General features: G+C 35.1%; 1 protein-coding gene across 1 annotated transcript; it reads left to right on the top strand.

The window, feature by feature from the left end:
- Window positions 1–1,234: 1,234 nt before the first annotated feature.
- LOC127232461 (alpha-S2-casein-like A) lies at window positions 1,235–16,297 on the top strand. Its single transcript, XM_051198595.1, has 8 exons — window positions 1,235–1,285; window positions 3,571–3,597; window positions 6,490–6,513; window positions 9,054–9,176; window positions 11,720–11,743; window positions 12,432–12,458; window positions 14,214–14,333; window positions 16,292–16,297. The coding sequence occupies exons 1-8, from the start codon at window positions 1,235–1,237 to the stop codon at window positions 16,295–16,297; spliced, it is 402 nt and encodes a 133-aa protein (XP_051054552.1).
- The last annotated feature ends 3,390 nt before the right edge of the window (window positions 16,298–19,687 follow it).

The raw sequence follows: 19,687 nt of genomic DNA, 5'->3' as shown, positions 1-19,687 counted from the left end.
GACCTTTCTTTGGGTTCAATTTTCTCTTCAAACCAATATTGGCTCCCTCTTTTATGTTCTCTCTCTCTCTCTCTCTCTCTCTCTCTCCTGTCTTCTATTCCTAACTGGACTCAATCTTACTAGTCGCACGTGTTTTCCTCTCCTCCCCCTTGCTTTCTCCTCCTTCTCTCTCCATTCACTGCCCCCCCACATCCCCTATGCTCTGGGGGACTTGTCCCTTCCCTGTTCTGTGAGGGACTTTATATGAATCTCTTAGAATACACCTTGTATCTTAATTCCTCTGGTGGTATGAATTATAGGCTTGTGATCCTTTGATCTAGGTCTAAAATCCATATATGAGTGAGTACATACTGTATACCTCTTTTTGCGACTGAGTTACTTCATTCAGGATGGTTTCTTCAAGTGCCATCCACTTGCCTGCCAATTTCAAGATACCATTATTTTTTTTTCTGCAGATTAGTATTCCATTGCCAGTACTGGTGGCGCAGGCCAGTAGGATTTGCTGAAGGAGGCAGAGGCAGAGGCAGAGGCAGGTGGATCTGGAGTTCGAAGGGAAGATTTTAGAATAATATTATTTAAGTTTTAATTTGGTCAAATGGAGAGAAGAAATTGGTTTACAGGCTGTCAGGAAACCTTGTAGACTTACTTCTCATTGGGTATAGAATTAAAGATGGCTCTAGCTAAAACAATCTCAGAAACTGTGGTCTCAGGTCTCACATTATTAAGCATGTTAGATGAAGATGGATAATACGCAGTAGCTTGTGTCAGCTTCACTTTCTAGCCTGAGTAGAACAACATTGTTCAGGATCGCTGACTCTCAGCCAAGTCTCATTTCCAACTACTACTTCTCTTTGTTATATAGCAAGGCTTTATGCATTAATTCACCTAAAATCCATTTTCAAAAGGAATTTCTGTTATATTTCATCCTTCTGATAATCATGCTTCACAAAAATGTCTATATGCTGAGATAACATATAGGAATTTATGATGTTTCCAAATGAACCATCCACATTTTAACAAATGTGGCTTTAAGTATCTTCTATTATGGAAAAAAGAAAGTCTCAAAATAAATTGTGATATTTCTATTGTGTTCATAAAATTTCTCAACATATCCTATTTTATTCATCTTCGTTACCTTTTTCACTGTGTTATAACAATAAATAAATGATTATTTCATTGTTTCAATAAGATAAATTATTACTTTTCTGTGCATGTTTTATAGGACCAATCAACCATGAAGTTCTTCATCTTTACCTGCCTGGTGGCTGTTGCTCTAGCAAAGCAGGTAAGTAAACAGGTATATGATGCTATGGCTTCATTTTTGAATTATGAAAATAGTAAAACTTTTACTATACAAAAAAGGTGTGGGCATTGTCAACAATATATAGAGACTGAGCCTGTTACCTTGTAATCTATGTCAGTGATAATATTGATCTGACCTTATATGAGATACAAGGTTGGACAGTTATGCTACAAAGAGTCAAAACTGAGATTCATAAGTGTAGACAATGGGAGGAGAGAATTGCTTCCCTTCCAGAGTATGTTGTAATTTTAATTAGAGCTATCTGCAGGAGCCTTTTCTACTTCCAGTGTGCTCTGGATGTGAAAGGAAATTTCACCACCATAATTTTGATTTCCAAAGTCAGTTGTCAGTGAATTGACAGAATTGTGTCACTCTTGATTTAAAAATAGTTTAGAAATTATGATGACAAAGTACACCTGATGACCTGCAGAGCTGGCAGATGGCTTAGTAGATAAAGCACTTGGTGCACAAGCACAGAGATGGTCTTTGGGTTCCCTGAATCCATATAAAACCTCCAGTGAGCAGAAGAGCCTGGAATCTAAACATTTGGAAAACAAAGACCTCAAGATTGTGAATTCCAGAACAAGCAGGCTTGCAAGATTAGTTTATTCAGGGAACTCTGAATTCAATAGAGAGATCTTATCTTAGTGAATAAGGTAAGATGATATCAGGGAAGATACCCAATGTAAACCACAGGGACTCACAGTCAGTTCACATATGAATGCATGCCTATGCCTGCACATGAGGACATGAATACATACATACGTGCACATACATACCATAAACATAACAAAAAAGACTTTAATGGAAATAAATACTAGTAGACTTGGATTTTAATGCAATTTATTTACCAATAAAACTAGCAAAGAGATAATAATGATGATGACAATGTCACAAATTCAAAGCATGTAAGAGATAATATGTTTTAAAGTACTTTGTTATCATAGATTTTAGTCTTTCTTTTTTATATAATATTTAAAATTTAAATTTGAAACAAGCTTGTTTCACATGACAAACCCAGTTCCTACACCCTCCTGTCCTCCCCTGTTCCCCACACAAACCCCCATCCCATCTCCTTTCTGTTCCCCAGGGGAGTAAGGCCTTCCATGGGGAGTCTTCAAAGTCTGTCATATCATTTGGAGCAGGGCCCAGGCCCTTTCCCATGTGTCTAGGCTGAGGGATTATTCCTCTATGTGGAATGGGTTCCCAAAGTCCATTTCTATACTAGGGATAAATACTGATCCACAACCAGAGGCCCTATAGACTGCCTAGGCCTCTTAACACCCACATTCAGGGAATCTGGGTTGGTCCTGTGCTGTTTTCCCAGCTATCAGACTGGAGTCCATGAGTTCCCCCTTATTCAGGTCAGCAGTTTCTGTGGGTTTCTCCATGCTGGCCTTGACCCCTTTGATCATCACTCCTCCCTCTCTACAACTAAATTCCAGGAGTTTGGCTCAGTGTTTAGCTGTGAGTGTTTGCTTCTGCATCCATCAGCTACTAGATGAAGGCTCTAGGATGGCATATTAAGTAGTCATCAATCTCATTATCGAAAAAGGGCATTTAAGGTAACCTCTCCACTATTGCTTAGATTGTTAGTTGGGGTCATCCTCACACTTTCGAGGATCACTTCTATAGTTTGTAGTCTTTCAGAATTACCTCTACCCTCATTCTGAACCTAAACTATAATTATCTTTGATAAAGAAGTTAATGTACAAAGAAAACTAACAAGATGCTTTGGAAATATTATGCAGGATCCACAGTTTAAAGTCTATCACAGAAGAAATCCACAGTTTAAAGTCTATCAGTGTAATATGCAAATGATAGCTCAAGATCTTCTAAAGCACCTTGTGTTGAAGTTGTCCCATACTAAAACTGATATTTGAGGCTTATATAATTTTTCAAAGACAGCCCTTTCACACTAAATTTGTCCAAGAAACTGTTTTTCTTTTAACTAAACTAAACTTTTAACTGTGTTTGACGTGTGTGTGTGTGTGTGTGTGTGTGTGTACATGCCACAATTCTCATGATGAAGTCAGAGGACACCTTATAGGAGGAGTTGGAAAGCAGCTCTTGCCCTCTGTCATGTGGTCTTGGGTATGTACTCATGTCCTTATGCTTGGTGGCAAGTACATACACCTGCTGAGTCATGTCACATGCCTCAGCTTTTGTTTTAAATTTTGCTGCAATTAAGCAGTAGAAAAGACATATACCTTACCATTTTAAGTAAGCCATAAAAGTTAAATTCATGTTTATTTTTATTTATATAGGTAATAAAGGATGAATCCTCCAGTGAGGTAAGGTACTTTATTGTGAATACGAATTTGGGAACCTAATAGTAAGTAACATGTCTTTGCTCATACATATTTTATGAGCAGCAATAATGATTTATAAAGCCATAGAAAAATTAGAGTTCAGCCATTGAAATAAAAAATTATGGGGAAATAAACAGCATCAAACTTACATATATTTCCCATGCTGACTGTCTCATCGTTCAGTAATTCTGATGTCAGTATAGGAATCCCATTGTGTTGCAAATGGTGAAGGTAATTTTTTACATCTCCTTCTTGAGTACTGAATGTAGTCTGCATCTATGTAGGACAGCATTTCCTGAATGCCTTCTTCCCATGCTTCACTAACAGATTCCAGATCAATGGCACCCCACAAACTGCTGTGCTCTCCTGCCAGGATTCCATTTAAAAATCAAAGGAATATCTTTAAAAGGTTAAGAAGGAAGAATAAAATTGTTCCTTCCCTCTTCGCTGCTGCCATCCTAAATAAAACATTGCTAGAAAACTCTTGGATTCAATAGTCAGTATTCTTCAATTCTTCCATGGGTATTATGGGTAAAATTATTTGTATGTAATCAAACTGTATTATCATTTTTCCTAAGGAAACTGCCAGTTCCTACCATGGAGTAAGTTATAGTTTCTTACATTAAATATATTTTAAAATACCTTTTCAATTAATATTGCCATAAAATTAATGTTTTTATTTCTTTTCAGAGGTATAAGCAGGGCAATAGTGTGTTCTTCCAAACAAATCAGGTAAAATTAATTTATTAATGGTTGTACTGACCACTGGGCCAAACGACTGCTATTTATTCAACTTTGAACTTCAAATGGTCAATGTTTTCATAATCTTAGCTCGTCATTATGCAATATTGTGCTCAGATTCTACAGTAGTGTCTCATTTTGAAGCCTCATTTTCAACAGGTTATTTCAATATAATCCCATGGTGGAGATAATGTATTAGGATACATCTTTCTAGGGAAAATGGGCTTCTCTTATTTCATAAATAATATTATAGGATCAATGTGCCTAATTCTTTGTAAATTAGGCAACCACAAATAAAAACAGATAAGACACTAAAAATTTTTATTTATCTTAACTATATTTGATTAACAATATTTATACTTGATATGAAATATTACTACTATCCCACAGACCTTTCTCAATACTCTTCCTTAAATGTGCTAGAAAGCAGTATCTATAATCATTTGGACTACAGTTTGACTCTAGCTACACTAATTTTATCCCTTTGTGTTTCCCTATGCTCATTAAATCCCATTTAAACACCTGATAAACTACATCTTTCCCATATATTTTCCTGAATGTGGTTAATAATCAGTATCTATGAACTATAATTCAATGCTTTATCTCTATCTTCCCTCTCATTTTGCATATTAGTAATCTAGTAGGAAATCAATATGGTATGAAGTTAAGGTAATCTCTGCTTCTTGGGGAATACTGTTGAGAAATCGCTTTTCATGTCACCAATTCTTTTGTTTTACTTTTACTTGATTTACCAAGGACTCTGCCATCAGTTCATCCAGTGAGGTAACTTATTATTTCTTCTGTGTTATTTTTTGGAAACAGTGACTTAAGCATATTGTCCTATAAATATTTGATATTTCCTAGGAGATACACATATAACTACTTAATGGAAGAAGTGAGTCTCAAAAATATCCTATCATAGCTTAAATCGATTAAATTCATAAAATTAACATGTATTACACCCTGTTCTTTGCTGTAAATTTGACTCCACAAAAAGATGAATCAGGAACTCTGTGTTGAACTAAAAATTCTACATTTTAATAGGGTGTTGATGGCGCAGTGCTTTGATCCCAGCACTCGGGAGACAGAGGCAGGTGGATCTCTGTGAGTTTTAGGTCAGCCTGGTCTACAGAGCTAGTTCCAGGACAGGCTCCAAAACAATACAGAGAAGCCCTGTCTCAATATATATATATATATATATATATATATATATATATATATATATATACACACACACACACACACACACACACACACACACAACAACAACAACAACAACAACAAAAAAACCCTCTACGTTTTACTAAAGACACTCTCATATTAAATATGGAGAACCAATTCAATAGTGTGAGAAGAAGGTTTAGGTCAGGTATTAAGTATTAAGTATATAATAAGGCAACCTTCTAGGCCTTTGGTTGATAACAATGATGGCAAATTGAAGTATGCCTTATAAGGGCTAATAGCAGTGCATTTGGTCATAATCTGGATCCTCATGACCTTGGATGATGCCTGAGATCTTCACAGCCAATGTCTCAGAAAACAGGTCTCAGCCATTATAAATGTACATCTCAGTCTCAGACTGGGAGCTTCCAACAGTATCTGTCATTGAGAGAAGACTCATGAGGCTTAATTCACCTCACTTCCCATTAAACATGCCCCATCCCCAAGCTCCTTCCTCTCTCCTACATTTTTCAGGAAGAATTCAGGGTCTAATTCTGTAACTGTGTTGCCTTGAACCTACACTAATCCTATTGCCTCAGTTTACTGAGTATGCTGGGATTATAAGTATAGTTAATGTTATGGCTGGTCTTATTCATTTATTTTGATCACTTGCTTACATTCCATGTTTAAAAGTAAAAAAGAAAAAATCTGAATAAATTAGTATTAAAGTGTTGAATTAAAATATAATCTATTTATGCTATTACTTTTATAAAGGAAAAAGGAAATTTAAAGAGTTCTGATAAAGATTTCGCCTATTTAATTCCCAAATAGCTTAATATCTTAGTCCTGAGTGGTTGGATTCTGAATATTTAGATAATTGCCCCTGACAGTCTACTAAAATCACTTATATTTATCTATTGCAATATTTATCTATTGAAGTAAAGCTACTTTTTTCCCCATGTTTTCCTTTAGGAATCTGCTGAGGAAGCCAATGAGGTAAGTAATTATACTTTAACTAAGTTACTTTCATTTACAGCATTTCTGTTTGCATCTTTCTGATACATGCAATATTTTAGCAGAAAATTATACAGACTGAAGAACAAAAGATCAACCTGAACCAGCAGGTAAGTTTGTCATCACCATATCATTTCTTCCCAAGAAAGTACTCAATATCAAATCTTGACAAAACTATTGCCATATATGTGAATAATATACTTAAAATAAATAAAGAATTTTAACAAAAGCTAGGCAATCTAACTAAATTCAAAATAATTTGCAAACTCAGAAAAATATTTGATCTGATTTCCTAGTGATACCTGCATAACATCTCAGTCATATAATTAGTCAAAATGCTTCTCTTTGAATGAAGATAAAAGACAGATGATTTAGGTAAAACGTTACTGAATGTTGTCATTCTGAAGCCCAACACAGGAGACAACAGAGATGTGCAATGCAAGAAAGAATGAGAGGATTGAATATTGGCGAATCCCTTCCAAACTTGAACTCTTTGAGCAGTTACCTAACCCCTCCAAGCTACATCTTCCTTAACCCATGGCTGCAAGTTTTAAAAGGATATTAGAGGCAATTGCAATCTACATAATAGAAGTTTGCAAAAATGAATAAACAAAAGGATAGCAATCATTGACTTTACACATGTACAAAAAAATCTATTCTAAGACTAGCATAATGAGATTCATGTTGTGCCACTAAAAACAAGGTAAAATAATCTATTTTTAAAGAAATAGCCATCTAATACTTATTTATCACAGCATGTCTATATCCTATTGGCAATTGGCACTGGACCCTTACACCATTCTCACTTATGTGCTCATCTTAACTGACACCCAACCAAAGATACATAGATGTTCTACACATCTACTCTATTACTGTCTGTGTGAAATTGAAATTCTCTGCAAATAAATGTGCTTTTTATGTACTTTCTACTTTAACACAATTACTTGTAAGCAAGCTAGCTACAGCCAAATCAAAGTTGAATCATTTCAAGATGGGTATATAAGATAGATACTATACAAGCCACTGCATCCATGAGTTCAAGTGGTTTCTCAAATGGTAATGCAGTAAGATATTAAGAAGTTATCATTTTTTAATTATTTAATTTTATATAACAAAGTCCAATTAAATGAAAACAAACATTTATACACAATATTTGGGAATTTGTGCGTCGTTCTTTCCAAACTACTTCCTGCTGGTAAGGGGCGCTGTCATGGGGGATTCGAAGAAGATTCAGATATCCTAGCTGTAGTTTGTAGGGCTGTTTTGTCCAGCTGTTTTGAATGTAGGATCAGCTTGTACTCTGTTTCAGGCAGTCTGGCGTGATCAAACCACATTAGTCTGGAAGGAATCCACATCTTTTCATTTTCTGTGGAAGCAAAAATAGAAATCCTTTTCCCCAGTAACTTGTCCTTCAACTTAAATTTTGGAGTCAAAGCATTTTTTAAATTTATTATTTTACATGTCGATCCCAGTTCCCTCTCCCTCCCTCCCTCCCCCCCAGACCTCCCTCCCTCCTTCCCTCCCTTTTACCCTCTCTGCCCTCTCACATGCATTCTAAACACCCTCCCCTCCCATCGCCCACCCCAATTCCATATGTAGGGGAATGCCATCCAGTTGGGGTCATGTAGATCTGACAGGTCCTGTGAAGTAGGGACTAGGGCTTCTCTCCTGTCTCTAGATTAAGGCAGTTATCCCTCCATAGGGGATATGTTTGCAAAGTCCTTTTGTGCACCAGGGATACATCCTGGCTCCTCTGTCTGAAGTCTCTTAGACTGCTCAGTCCTTCTGGCTGAGACCCATATTCAGGGGGGCCCGAGTCAGTCCCATGCTGGCTTCCCAGCTATCAGTCTAGTGGCCCTTAGCTCCTCCTTGTTCAGGTAAGCTGTCTCTATGTGCTTCTGCTGCATGGTCTTGTCCTCTCCATCTGCTTCTGGGTTCTAGTTCGACTCAGTGTTTATGTATGGGTGTTTCCTCCTATTTTCAAAAAAAAAAAAAAAAAAAAAAAAAAAAAAACAAGCAGACCATTAGTAAGAATATTGAATCAGAAATAGAAATCTCATTGTCCTAAATCTTAGTAATTACAATCTTTGCAACTTGTGGCTTAAAACAAAGGAAATTAAGTCAAATAAATTCCCTATGTGTTCAAATAAAAAAAAAGTTATCCTACAACAAAGTAAATATCAATATCAGTATCAATAATTGAGAATGCAGGCATCAAACTTCTTGACAGAAACGTTAAAAACAAACAAACAAACAAAACAGAAATAGCAATGTCAGATATTTCCCAGACAACTCTCAACTTCTACATTTTAAACACTTCTTCTGGAATCCTAACCTAATAATGTCTTCAGTTCTAAAATTCACTTTATTCACTTTTGCATTGTATTACATAATAGAAAATCTTTTACTCAGTAAACAAAAACATAGTTTTGATACTTATGTAGATTTTAATGCATCCAGATACACTCTCACCCATAGAAAATAGTCACTCCATAAATACCAGTTCATTGATTCCCTTCTAGAAAAAAGTCAAGCAGTTTTCCCGGGACTTTTCCTGCCTCCAGTCTTGCATATCTGCTCCTCAACAGCAGACTGTTAGCAACCCATGGGGCCAGGGCAAGGCCATCCATAACATCCCCAATCAGGTGAGTGCTGCATTTTTGATTTGTGTTGTTTTTACTCTTGGCTTCATTTGAAAACTCGTTAACTGAAGGGAAAAGCTCCAAGAAAATTGGATATAGAAAGTAGAAAACAAGCTTTTAATGACATTTTCTGGAATACAAATTGAAACAAATCATACAGACAAATTACTATTTGAAAAGTCTTATAAATAATTCAAGGAAAAGGCAAATTGCATATAACTCTTATAAATATGAATTTATGTATGATTTAATGTGATTATGAAAACATATTTGGGAAGACAAGAATACTAGCTTTATTTTCAAAAGCAATCTGAAATCTAAAGAAGTCAATCCAATTGTTAATATTCTATTTGCTGAGTCCACTTCAACAAGGCTTTTTGTCTTTGAAACAGGAGAAACAAGTGGAACCATAGGAAACAGTGCAGGAGGTAGGGTCTTATCTACAGCTTAAGGTGTGAAGTCAGGTGTACAGGAGCCAGCTGCTGATCTAACAAAAGCAAGCCATGTGGCATATGACCTTGGGGACATCTTAGCTCTTCTCTGTCTTTCTTGTGAATTATTTTCCTAAATGTTCTCTAGAAGCTAAAAAACCATCACTATCATCAGACTAAATAAGCTTTCATATATTGTTTTGAACACTAGATGATTATGAAACGTTAAATGTTAAAATCTGTGTGCAAATGAAATAAAAGAAGTGTTGATGCTTTGTTATGCCCAGGAGGTGGCAGCATTGGGAAGCAAAGACTGTAGCTTAGATCTCAGCTGTTAAACAGTGGAAAAAACAACAGGCACCCCCCCACCCCTCCACCCCCACCCCCCAGAACAAGAAGTTATTTAATTCCCAAGTCCTTCTTGAAGTAGTGATATTTCATGTTTTTATTTTTGAGGAATTCATATATGAGTAATATATTTACATTTTCCATTCCACCTTCCACCTTCTTCCTCCCACTCCTCAAATTAATGTTTTTTTTAATTCTTTAATTGGCTATTACATGCAAAGCATAGGCATATGTTTATGTATATTTGTAACCTCCTGGAATTGGTTACAGGATCAGAAAGTTTTCCCTGGAGAAGGCTGTTTATCCCTCTCTCAGAAACCATTAATTGCCTGTAGCTCTCATCTAGAGGGAAAGACCCACGAGAATCCCTGATCCATGTTGGCATGGCAATTGATGTTGCCATTTTTTAGGTATTGCCTTTAGGCAACCTTATCAATAAGATTTCCTAGGTGTAGCTTCCCTGTCAAATCTAGAAGATACTATCTCACAGCAGATGACTTCCTCCTCTGGCTCTGACAATATTTTTACTTCCTCTCCCACCATGTTTCCTGGGCTTTATATGTAGGGGGTTGTGCAATAGTTATTTCAGTTGGCAAAGGCACCCCACACTCTGTTGTCCTCTATATTTTGACCAGTTATGTATTTTTCTAATTATTTCCATTTCCTACTGAAACAAGTTATTTTGATGAGAAGTGAAAGCAACACTCACCAGTTGGAAACTATTTAGGTCAGTTCGTAGATCTAAACCTCCAGCCAGCAATCAAGCAGCCAAATCAATAACCTCATCAAATAAAGTACTGTAGCAACCATTGATCTCTGATGCTCTGTCTTTGCTACATCCCTTAAGACTGTTCCTTTGGCATATACTATGGTGTTTTGGTGTCTCCCTGGCACCAAAGTCAATTTTATAGAGAAGCTAAGGTAGAGTTTAGCAAGAGCTATTTACACAGTATTGGATTAGAAAATAGCCAATATTATCTCTTTGCTATTTTTTTTATTCTGTTAAATTTTTTTTCTGAGACAGGGTTTGCATTTCATTTTATATTCCAACCACAGTTCTTCATCCTACCCCTCCTTGCACCGTCCCCTCATACTCCCCGCCCACCCCCAGTTCACTCTTCCTTGAGGGTAAGGGCTCCCATGAAATGTCAACAAAGTCTGGCACAATAGGGTGGGGCAGAGCTAAGCCCCTCTCCCATGCATTAAGGCTGAGCATGGCATCCCACTCTAAGGAATTGGTTCTAACAAGGTAGCTCATATAACAGGTTTGTATTGTGGTCCTACTGCCAGGGGCAGTTTCAAGCTTCCCAACTATCCCCCACATATGGAGGGCCTAGTTTTGCTCCTGGAGTCTCCACAGCTGTTGACCTAGAGTTCTTGCATTTCCAAGAGCTTGCTTCAGCTGTCTCTGTAGATTTCTCCTTCATGATCTTGACCTCCCTTGCCCATACATTCCCCTCCTTCCTATCTCTTTGACTGGATTCCCAGAGCTCAGATAGTTGGCAGTCACTGAACCAAGTTGTGGTGCCCATCCACAGCTTTATAAGATGTGATTCTCAAAATGGAATCAAGTTCTCACACCAGTGCTGATTTCAAAGATTTCTCCCTACTGATGTTATGTGGCCTAAAGGCACCTGGAATGGCATCTATGATTTACCTAGTTTTATTCCATTGCACCTTACTTATGATTAAATTAAAAGAGCATTATAGTAAGTAACATCATACTATATAAATAATTTAGTGTCTTATTTTTATTTCTTTTCTCAGGAATCCATCAGCATCATTGTGGAGGTGAGTCATGACTACAAAAATTGCATAAACTTTTGAAATTTTGCTTTTAATTTTATAGTTAGTGGTTATACAAGTGCTACTCAGAATGAAAGTCCATGGAACTAAGTTGATGAACTACATTATATCCCACAAAAAATGAAGATAGTATTAATTACTGGTTCCAATAGTTACAAAACCCTAACAGTTCTAAATGTTATTGAGCTTTTATTAGAGTTTCTTAACTAAGCAAATATTTACCAACTTTTTCTGAAATTATCTCTCATACAAATGGTATATAAAGATCACTCAAGACACAGATGTGGGCATTTCTTATGCAAATATTTATTGAGCATAATTGCAACAAGCATTATTCAAAATATTTTACTATGCTAACAAAATTAAACACATGAATTCATCCATTTTATTTAGGAAGCATATAGTCAACATGCAAATATCTCACCTAAAAGAATCTAGATAATAGAAACAAGAAAATGAGTAAAATGGGCAAACTCAATTTAGAGTGCATACTCAAAGCAGTAAATGCATGTTTTTTATTGGAGGAATTCAGACATAATTCAAACAGTGAACAATCATCATGCTTGTGTTTCTGGCAGACAGACTAGTCTTTGTTGTTTCTACTAATAAATTGAGCAGAGTAAAAAGAGTACTCAATTCAGCATATATGTTACATTTTTGTTTGCTTTCTCAGGAAATCCTGAAGAGGATTATTGATATGGTAAGTTTTTTGAGTTGTATGCAGCCCTATGTAATATAGATGTTTAAAATATGAAGAGTGAGCATGATTGGAAATGTCACTTTTTAAGAAAAACAGATTCTTTTAGATGTCTGAAAGTAAATTTTTAGTGAGTTATTATTCAAAATCTTCCCCATAATTGTCTGTGATTCTGTCAATTAAAATTTTTAAATTATTTGCACTTGTATACATTTGGATTTTTTTCTGAATTTTACATTGATTTTTTTAAAATTCTTTGTTGATGGCTTTATTTAACCTGTCATAGTAATGACTGTGTTGGCATATGAACTTTCCTGTCAAGTAACAGTTTATAATTTTGAGTCATTACAAACTTACTTATGTTATAACCTTCAGACTTTTATAAACATTCTCATCTCTTAAGGACATTTCAAGTAATTCATGTAATAAAGTAGATTGCATTGTCTCATAAATCAAAGAAATAAACAATTGATTTAAAAAAAAAGATCACTTTTTTCTGAGTTACAATTCCTAATAAGTTGGTAATTTCCCATCTTACTAATTATGTCAAAATATATGATATAATATTACTGATAATGAAAATTCCTGTCTATAAGCATAAATCTTTTATTCCAATTAATACGTTACTCAATCCCCCAATAATTTAAAACTAAATTCAAGACAAGTAATTAAATTTTTATTTGATTTTTGATATGCATGATATGAAAATCAATATGGGTCTAATTTTTTAAAAGAATTACTTGAGAAATTATCTGATGATTGTAGAGTAGTTAGAAATATCAGCATAGAGCATGTTTTTATTTTAAGTGATTTAGTTTAAATATCCACATGGTAAAACTGCATCCAGGCCTCTCTCTAATAGTTTGACAGGACCCAATTTCTCAAAACAAAGGTGTCTCAGTCATTAGTATCAAACCACAGCAGTTCATGTAACCATTTACTGAGTCTAAAACCATCTGTGTATCAGTGAACCAACACAGGCTGCATAGTCAGGTGACTCACCATTCCTGTTATCCTACTCTTTACCATATAAGATTTTTAATTACTTCGTTCTTGGATACTCTAATGATTTTTGTAATATTTATAAACTGTATCTTAGAATGTTGGAGACACAAAAATAATTTCATTAAGTCTACAACCATAGATGCACCATGCACACTTCACTAGAAATCAAGATAAAACTTTCCATTCTTTAGAACTAGGCTTCCCATGCAGGAAGCTGTATTTATTCTCTGGATTCATCCATGGTAAATTCAACCTAGAACGTTTTAAAGATCTTGAGTGGAACTATACATAAAATGTATGCCATGGGCTATTCAGAAAGCTCTGTGATGCTATGAGAGATTAAGAAACAGGATCAGAGGCATAGACTCCAGAGTACAAGTCATGACACATCATTCTGAGCCTCCCATACTGTAAAGGTCATACATGAAAACATAAGTCATATCTGGAGACAATTATCAGGCTCATTAAATTTTCTTTACTTTCTTCTGACATACAAATTTCCCTTTTTATTTTACAAACATTTGTGTCTACTTATGAATTAACAAGATTTCCTCAGTTCAATAGCATATTATGTAACACAAAAATGGTTATGCTCATTTTGATACTAGAAACATTTTAGTCTAGAGGGTTTTTGAAATAACTTAGAAAGTGCCTAAATAGCTGAAGTTAAACTCACTAGCTTCTGTTCCTCACTGTTTTGAAGCTTAGAGGAGAGTAATAATAGTTTTTTGATTTTTTTTTTATTTCTTTTAGGTCAAGAACAACCAGTTTAATCAGTTAAACATCCCCCAATTTCCCCAGGCTGTTCACCAACAGCAGACACCTGTGGTCTACTGGAATAAGCATTCCCTCTACCCATATGCTCCCTATGTGGTATGTGAATTGGGAAAATATGTTCAAATATAATATTAGAATGTAAATAATATAATTATATATAATATAAAGTATAATTGTTGACTTCACAAGAAAAGTTATGTAATAAGATGAAATAAAATATTTTCACATAGAAATAAAATAGTTTAAATTTAAAATGTCAAGGACATTTAAAAATCATGTTATTTAATCAAAGTTCTTAGAATTTTATCAAGAATAGCAACTGTTGATTTGTCATTGTCACCAATGACAAAGACTTGAATTGATATTTTATTTAATTTCCTACATAGAGTGTTTTCCAGGAAAATTGAAGATTAAGCATTGGACAAAATGCATCCATTTTATTTGTTTTATTTTTAATTATATGAATGTTTGAGTGTCTGTAAGGGCACGTGCATGTAGAGTTCCTGGTTCTGCCTAGAACAGGAACTATGGTCTGTTATGAGCTGGATAGGATGGCTCCTGGGGTTCTTGGGAAGAAAAATTTGAACTCTTGATTACTGAGCCATCTCTATTGTTTCAGCTTTTGAAAATTAATATCATCTTGAATGCTATAATTATTTACTGAGGTAGAAACACTAAATATTATTAATTTTATAAAAGAAATCAAAAGTTAAAGAAGAGTGGATGTAAGGTGTAGTCAGTGGTTCTACCTTCATCCACTTAGCAAAAGTCTTTGGCTCAGGATGTTTTCCTCCACTAACATGCAGAAAAAAACAGTGGAACATGACACTGAAAATCACTCTTTTGATTTTGTTTCTAGGCATGAAGCAATCATTAGACAAGCTTCAGTATAGGAAGCAAAACTCATACTTTAGGTTCAATGTTAGGTGCTCAGAGAACATACTTTTGGTGAAACGCAAACATCCTTAGAGAGTTAAAATGCACTGTATTTCCTTCTTTCAGAGATAACCTTTATTAACTGCTATATCCTAGACATAAATACATTTGGCCTGGCCATTGAACAACATTTTCATGCTACAGTAAAAGAAAAAAGTCATACTACAACTATTTATCAAAACTTCATTGAAATTTTATTTATTTTTTATTTAAATTTGCAACAAGCTTGTTTTACATGAGGATCCCAGTCCCCTCACCCTCCTCCCCACTTCCCCTCCAAACCCCCATCCCATTCCCTTTCTGCTCCCTAGGGGAGGGTAAGGCCTTCCATGGGGGATCTTCAAAGTCTGTGTTATCATTTAGAGCAGGGCCTAGGCTCTCCCCCATGTGTCGAGGCTGAGAGAGTAACCCTCTAGGTGGAATGGGCTCCTAAAGTCCACTAGTATACTAGGGATAAATACTGATCCACTACCAGAGGCCCCGTAGATTGCCCATTGAAATATTTTAAGTTTTGCTCTGAAGTCTTTATTTGCCATTCAGCCATTTGTGTAACTTGGATGTATATACCAATTATGAGTACTTAAAAATAAATAATACAAAAATTCCTTTGTGAAATAGAACTGATTCAACTGGAAGTAATAATATCAAACAAAATTGTCAATAGCATAAGTAGCTGTATTGGTATACACAAATGTCTTCCTTGCAGAAGATATATCTGTCTAGCTTTTTGTACAGAGAGATTGGTGGGTAGATATGAAGGTTTATTCTATGCATTTTCTTTCTTTACAATTTCAAGCCATATATAATAGCATTTCCTTCTTAGAATAATTGGTGAATCTGGGAGTATAAATATTTCTCAATTATTGGAAACATTACATAGAATACCTTTTATAAAATGTATTGGAGAATTTATCCCCTAAATATCAACTAGGCAATCAATAATTATTAATAGCTACTTTTTCAGCACTAGTATGCCATTAATATAATGTTAATTAGTGTTAATTATATCTGGACACACATATGTTTGCATACACATATAGATAAACATATATATGTATATTGTATATATTTTGATAATATGTGTTTTTGATAACATATTATTTCCTTTTTGTTCATAGGTTTAAGTAGAAAACTGATTTCTGCAAAGTTTCCCCATCATATGATCTCTTACCATCAACATTCCCTAAGATGTTTCTTGAAAAGACAATATTGAGTCAAGACAAAGAGAGAGTGGAATATTTTCTGTGTTGTTTATAATCTTCTTTGTGAAATGCATTGAATGTGCCAGTGTTGGATTACAGAACCATATTTACTATATTGTTTAACTGAGGTCTTTTCAGTACTAATTATGAGATAAGAACCAAAATATCTCTTGTCAAAACATTAAAATTTTAAATGCACTTTACTGTGTGATCTTTTCACTCAGATTCATAATATGTTGAGACCAGGCTACTCTTACTGGAACAACCAGTTCTATGAAAATAAAAGTTAAGCAACCATGAAGGACACAGAAATAAGTTTGTAAATTTGAGAACATTAATTCCAAGTGGTTCTCTCATACCTTTGAATGCTTTCAGATTTATTGGTTTTAACCATTTCTATTTTCACCAGCAAGCACCATTTGTTTGCTTTTCCCTCCTTCTATATCTATATACACACCACATCAGCCCCAAAATTCTAGCAGAGTTCTCACTGTAGCCATACTTGGTATTTGAACAGTCTCTAACCTGTAGAAATCAAGTCAGTCTCTAAGACCTGAAACATTTAAAGAACTTCTATCAGTTTAGACTTCTTTTAAAAATGGTGAGTGCCTATGATATGATGAGCAAATTTGTAGATGTAGAACCTATTTCACCATGCTCTCATTTTAATCGTTGAAGTAAAATGACAAGGAAAAAAACCTAGAGGTGATGTGTTACATGATGGTGATTTCACCAAAGAAGACTAGAGTAGGCAAGTAAAATACTGATAGAAGCTGGAAGAACTTTGGACAATGAAGTGAGAATTATGTCTAAAAAAGCAGAGGAATAGAACTACATCAGAAAAACAATGAAAGAAAATTCATATAACAACTATGTGAATGCAATACATGAAAAATGCCGAACACATTGTGAGAACTTCAAAGAATGGAAAGAATTTTATAAAACGCAATAGTGAGGTCTTGACACTTGCATTAATCAGTTGATTTGATGTGGTAGATCATCATTTGCAGATGAACCTTGCTATATAATATACATTTTGGAAAGGTAGGAAGCAGGAGGCTATTGTCCAATTAGTTAAGGATTCTCATATCACATTCACTTGTTTCTACTTCCCTTTGCCTCACCTAGACTTTACCACAGATTAATTTTAATGTCTTATTTAATAGTGTACATTGCCTTTCTACCATTGATCAATTGAAAAACTCCTGGCTCCATAACCCCATAAAATAGACTTCTATCACTATCTAACCTAGACCCTAAATTCAAAAGAAAAAGAAAACATCTAACAGCACAGCTATTGCACAACTCATTTGAGTTTCTGAAATTTTCCTGAGCAATCAAAACTGTTTAGTAAATATTTTCTTACTGGGGCTAATAGTAGCTTCCACCTCACTCTTTTCTAAAATAGTTAATAACCTCACTCTTCTTGCAATTCCATTAAACTCTCATTGACTCCATCTCAGAAAACAATATCTTTCAGAGAGACTACTAAAACCACCCAGCCTAAGTCATAGCACACTTCTCCATAGCTTAGGCTAAGTGTACAGACTAACACTCACCTATTGTGTTAATAAATTGCATCCAGGTTCTCTTTCACTCATTTTACTCCACACTAAAGCTAGTCCTCTTAATAGGAAGGACAGTGATAAACAGAGTAGGTGCATGAGCTAGCATGTTGGAGCCCATTCCCTAGGGTAGGATGCCATGCTCAGACTTAATGGATAGGAGAGAGGCTGCGCCCTGATACAACCTATTGTGACAATGTTGACTCCTCATGGGAGCCCTTACCATTGAGGAGGAATGGACTGGGAGTGGGTTGGGAGGAAATGAGGGGAAGTGAGAGGAGGCACGAGGGTAGAAGGAGGGAAGGGAGGAAGAACTTGGGGCTGAAATGTAAATTGAAATAAAAAAATAAAAAAATGGGAAAAAATCACAAGTAATAAAACAACTGACTTTCAAAAAAAAAAAAAAACATAAAAGAAAAAAGAAACAGAGTATGAATCCTAAACTTACTAAGCAACTATTATGTGCAGTATTGTTAGCACACATTGACTCAGTCACAGTCATTAACAAGCAAGCAGTAGGGGAAACTTTAATCATACCCAATGCATTATTGTGAAAGTGATCATTTGATGAAGACTTACATCTTATTAGTTTTTTGAATTTTCTTAACTGCTTCTATGCTGCATTGACCCTTTCTTCACAGTGCAAGTTTCTTCAGGGATAGTACATGGGTTCTTGATTTTGTGAATATGCACATATTTCCACTCTGAGAATTTTCATCATCTATAATCTTTATATAAAATTCTGAGTTTTTTCCAGTATTTTTGATTTACCTGAGTATATCATGGATCTTTGAACACAGAAGAGTTAAAAATGACTTCTGTGACATGTATCCTCATTATCAGAACAATTTAAAATGTTTCTCACTTTTATCAGTAGAAACTGGATAGAAGGGTGATGTGAATGTGGATGTATTCACTTATTTCACACACAGTTTATATAGTTAAATTTTTATTACTAGAACGTTTCATTTTATGATACCAGGGCATCACAACAAGGGTCTTGCATATGACAAATCTTCTTCCGTCAAGTGACATTCAAGCTGAATATTTCATTTTGGATTCAATAACTTCTTATGGTGCTAATGACTACCAAAAATTTTAGAATGGAGATACTGACTAATAAAGAAAATTACTTTTTCTGTACTTTGATGAATAATCAAGGAAATAATTAATCCAGGTTGGAATAGTGAGTGAAATTTAATTTGTGAGTACCCATTAAGAACAGATGTCTGATCACTTAATGCTTTATTATTTTTATGAATTATTTACTTTTTAAATTATATTCACAGCATGAAGTTACATTTATTTAGTCTCTTGTTGAGACTATGTCTCCCATATTTTCTATTACAGGTAGAATTATATGAATGTTGCTTTTCTTATTTTAAAATCTTTGTATTCTTTAAGAATTTCATATATGTATACAATGTACATTGATAATATCTTTTTCTCAGTCCTCTCCCTCCCACCCTCAGGCCATTGCACCCTTAATGTCAACCAGTTTCATGTCCTTGTGTTTTATTTGTATGTTATATCCACTGAGTTTGGTTAGGGCATCCCTTGTGTACACAGGTGTGGAGCCATCCATCTGCTGGAATATGGTAACCATCACTGACTATACCACTGAAGAAAAATGACTCCTCCCTGTCTAACAGCCATCTCAGAAGCTCAGGTAGGGGTGTGGTCTCCTGATCTGCTCCTCCCTTCCTGCTCAAATATTGACTGGTTTGCTCTTGTGCAGCCACAGCTG

This window comes from Phodopus roborovskii, unplaced genomic scaffold (genome assembly GCF_943737965.1).
Source record: "Phodopus roborovskii unplaced genomic scaffold, PHOROB, whole genome shotgun sequence".
Taxonomy (NCBI): domain Eukaryota; kingdom Metazoa; phylum Chordata; class Mammalia; order Rodentia; family Cricetidae; genus Phodopus; species Phodopus roborovskii.
Note: the sequence above shows the minus strand (reverse complement) of the source record. Positions and strands in the feature narration are given on the sequence as shown.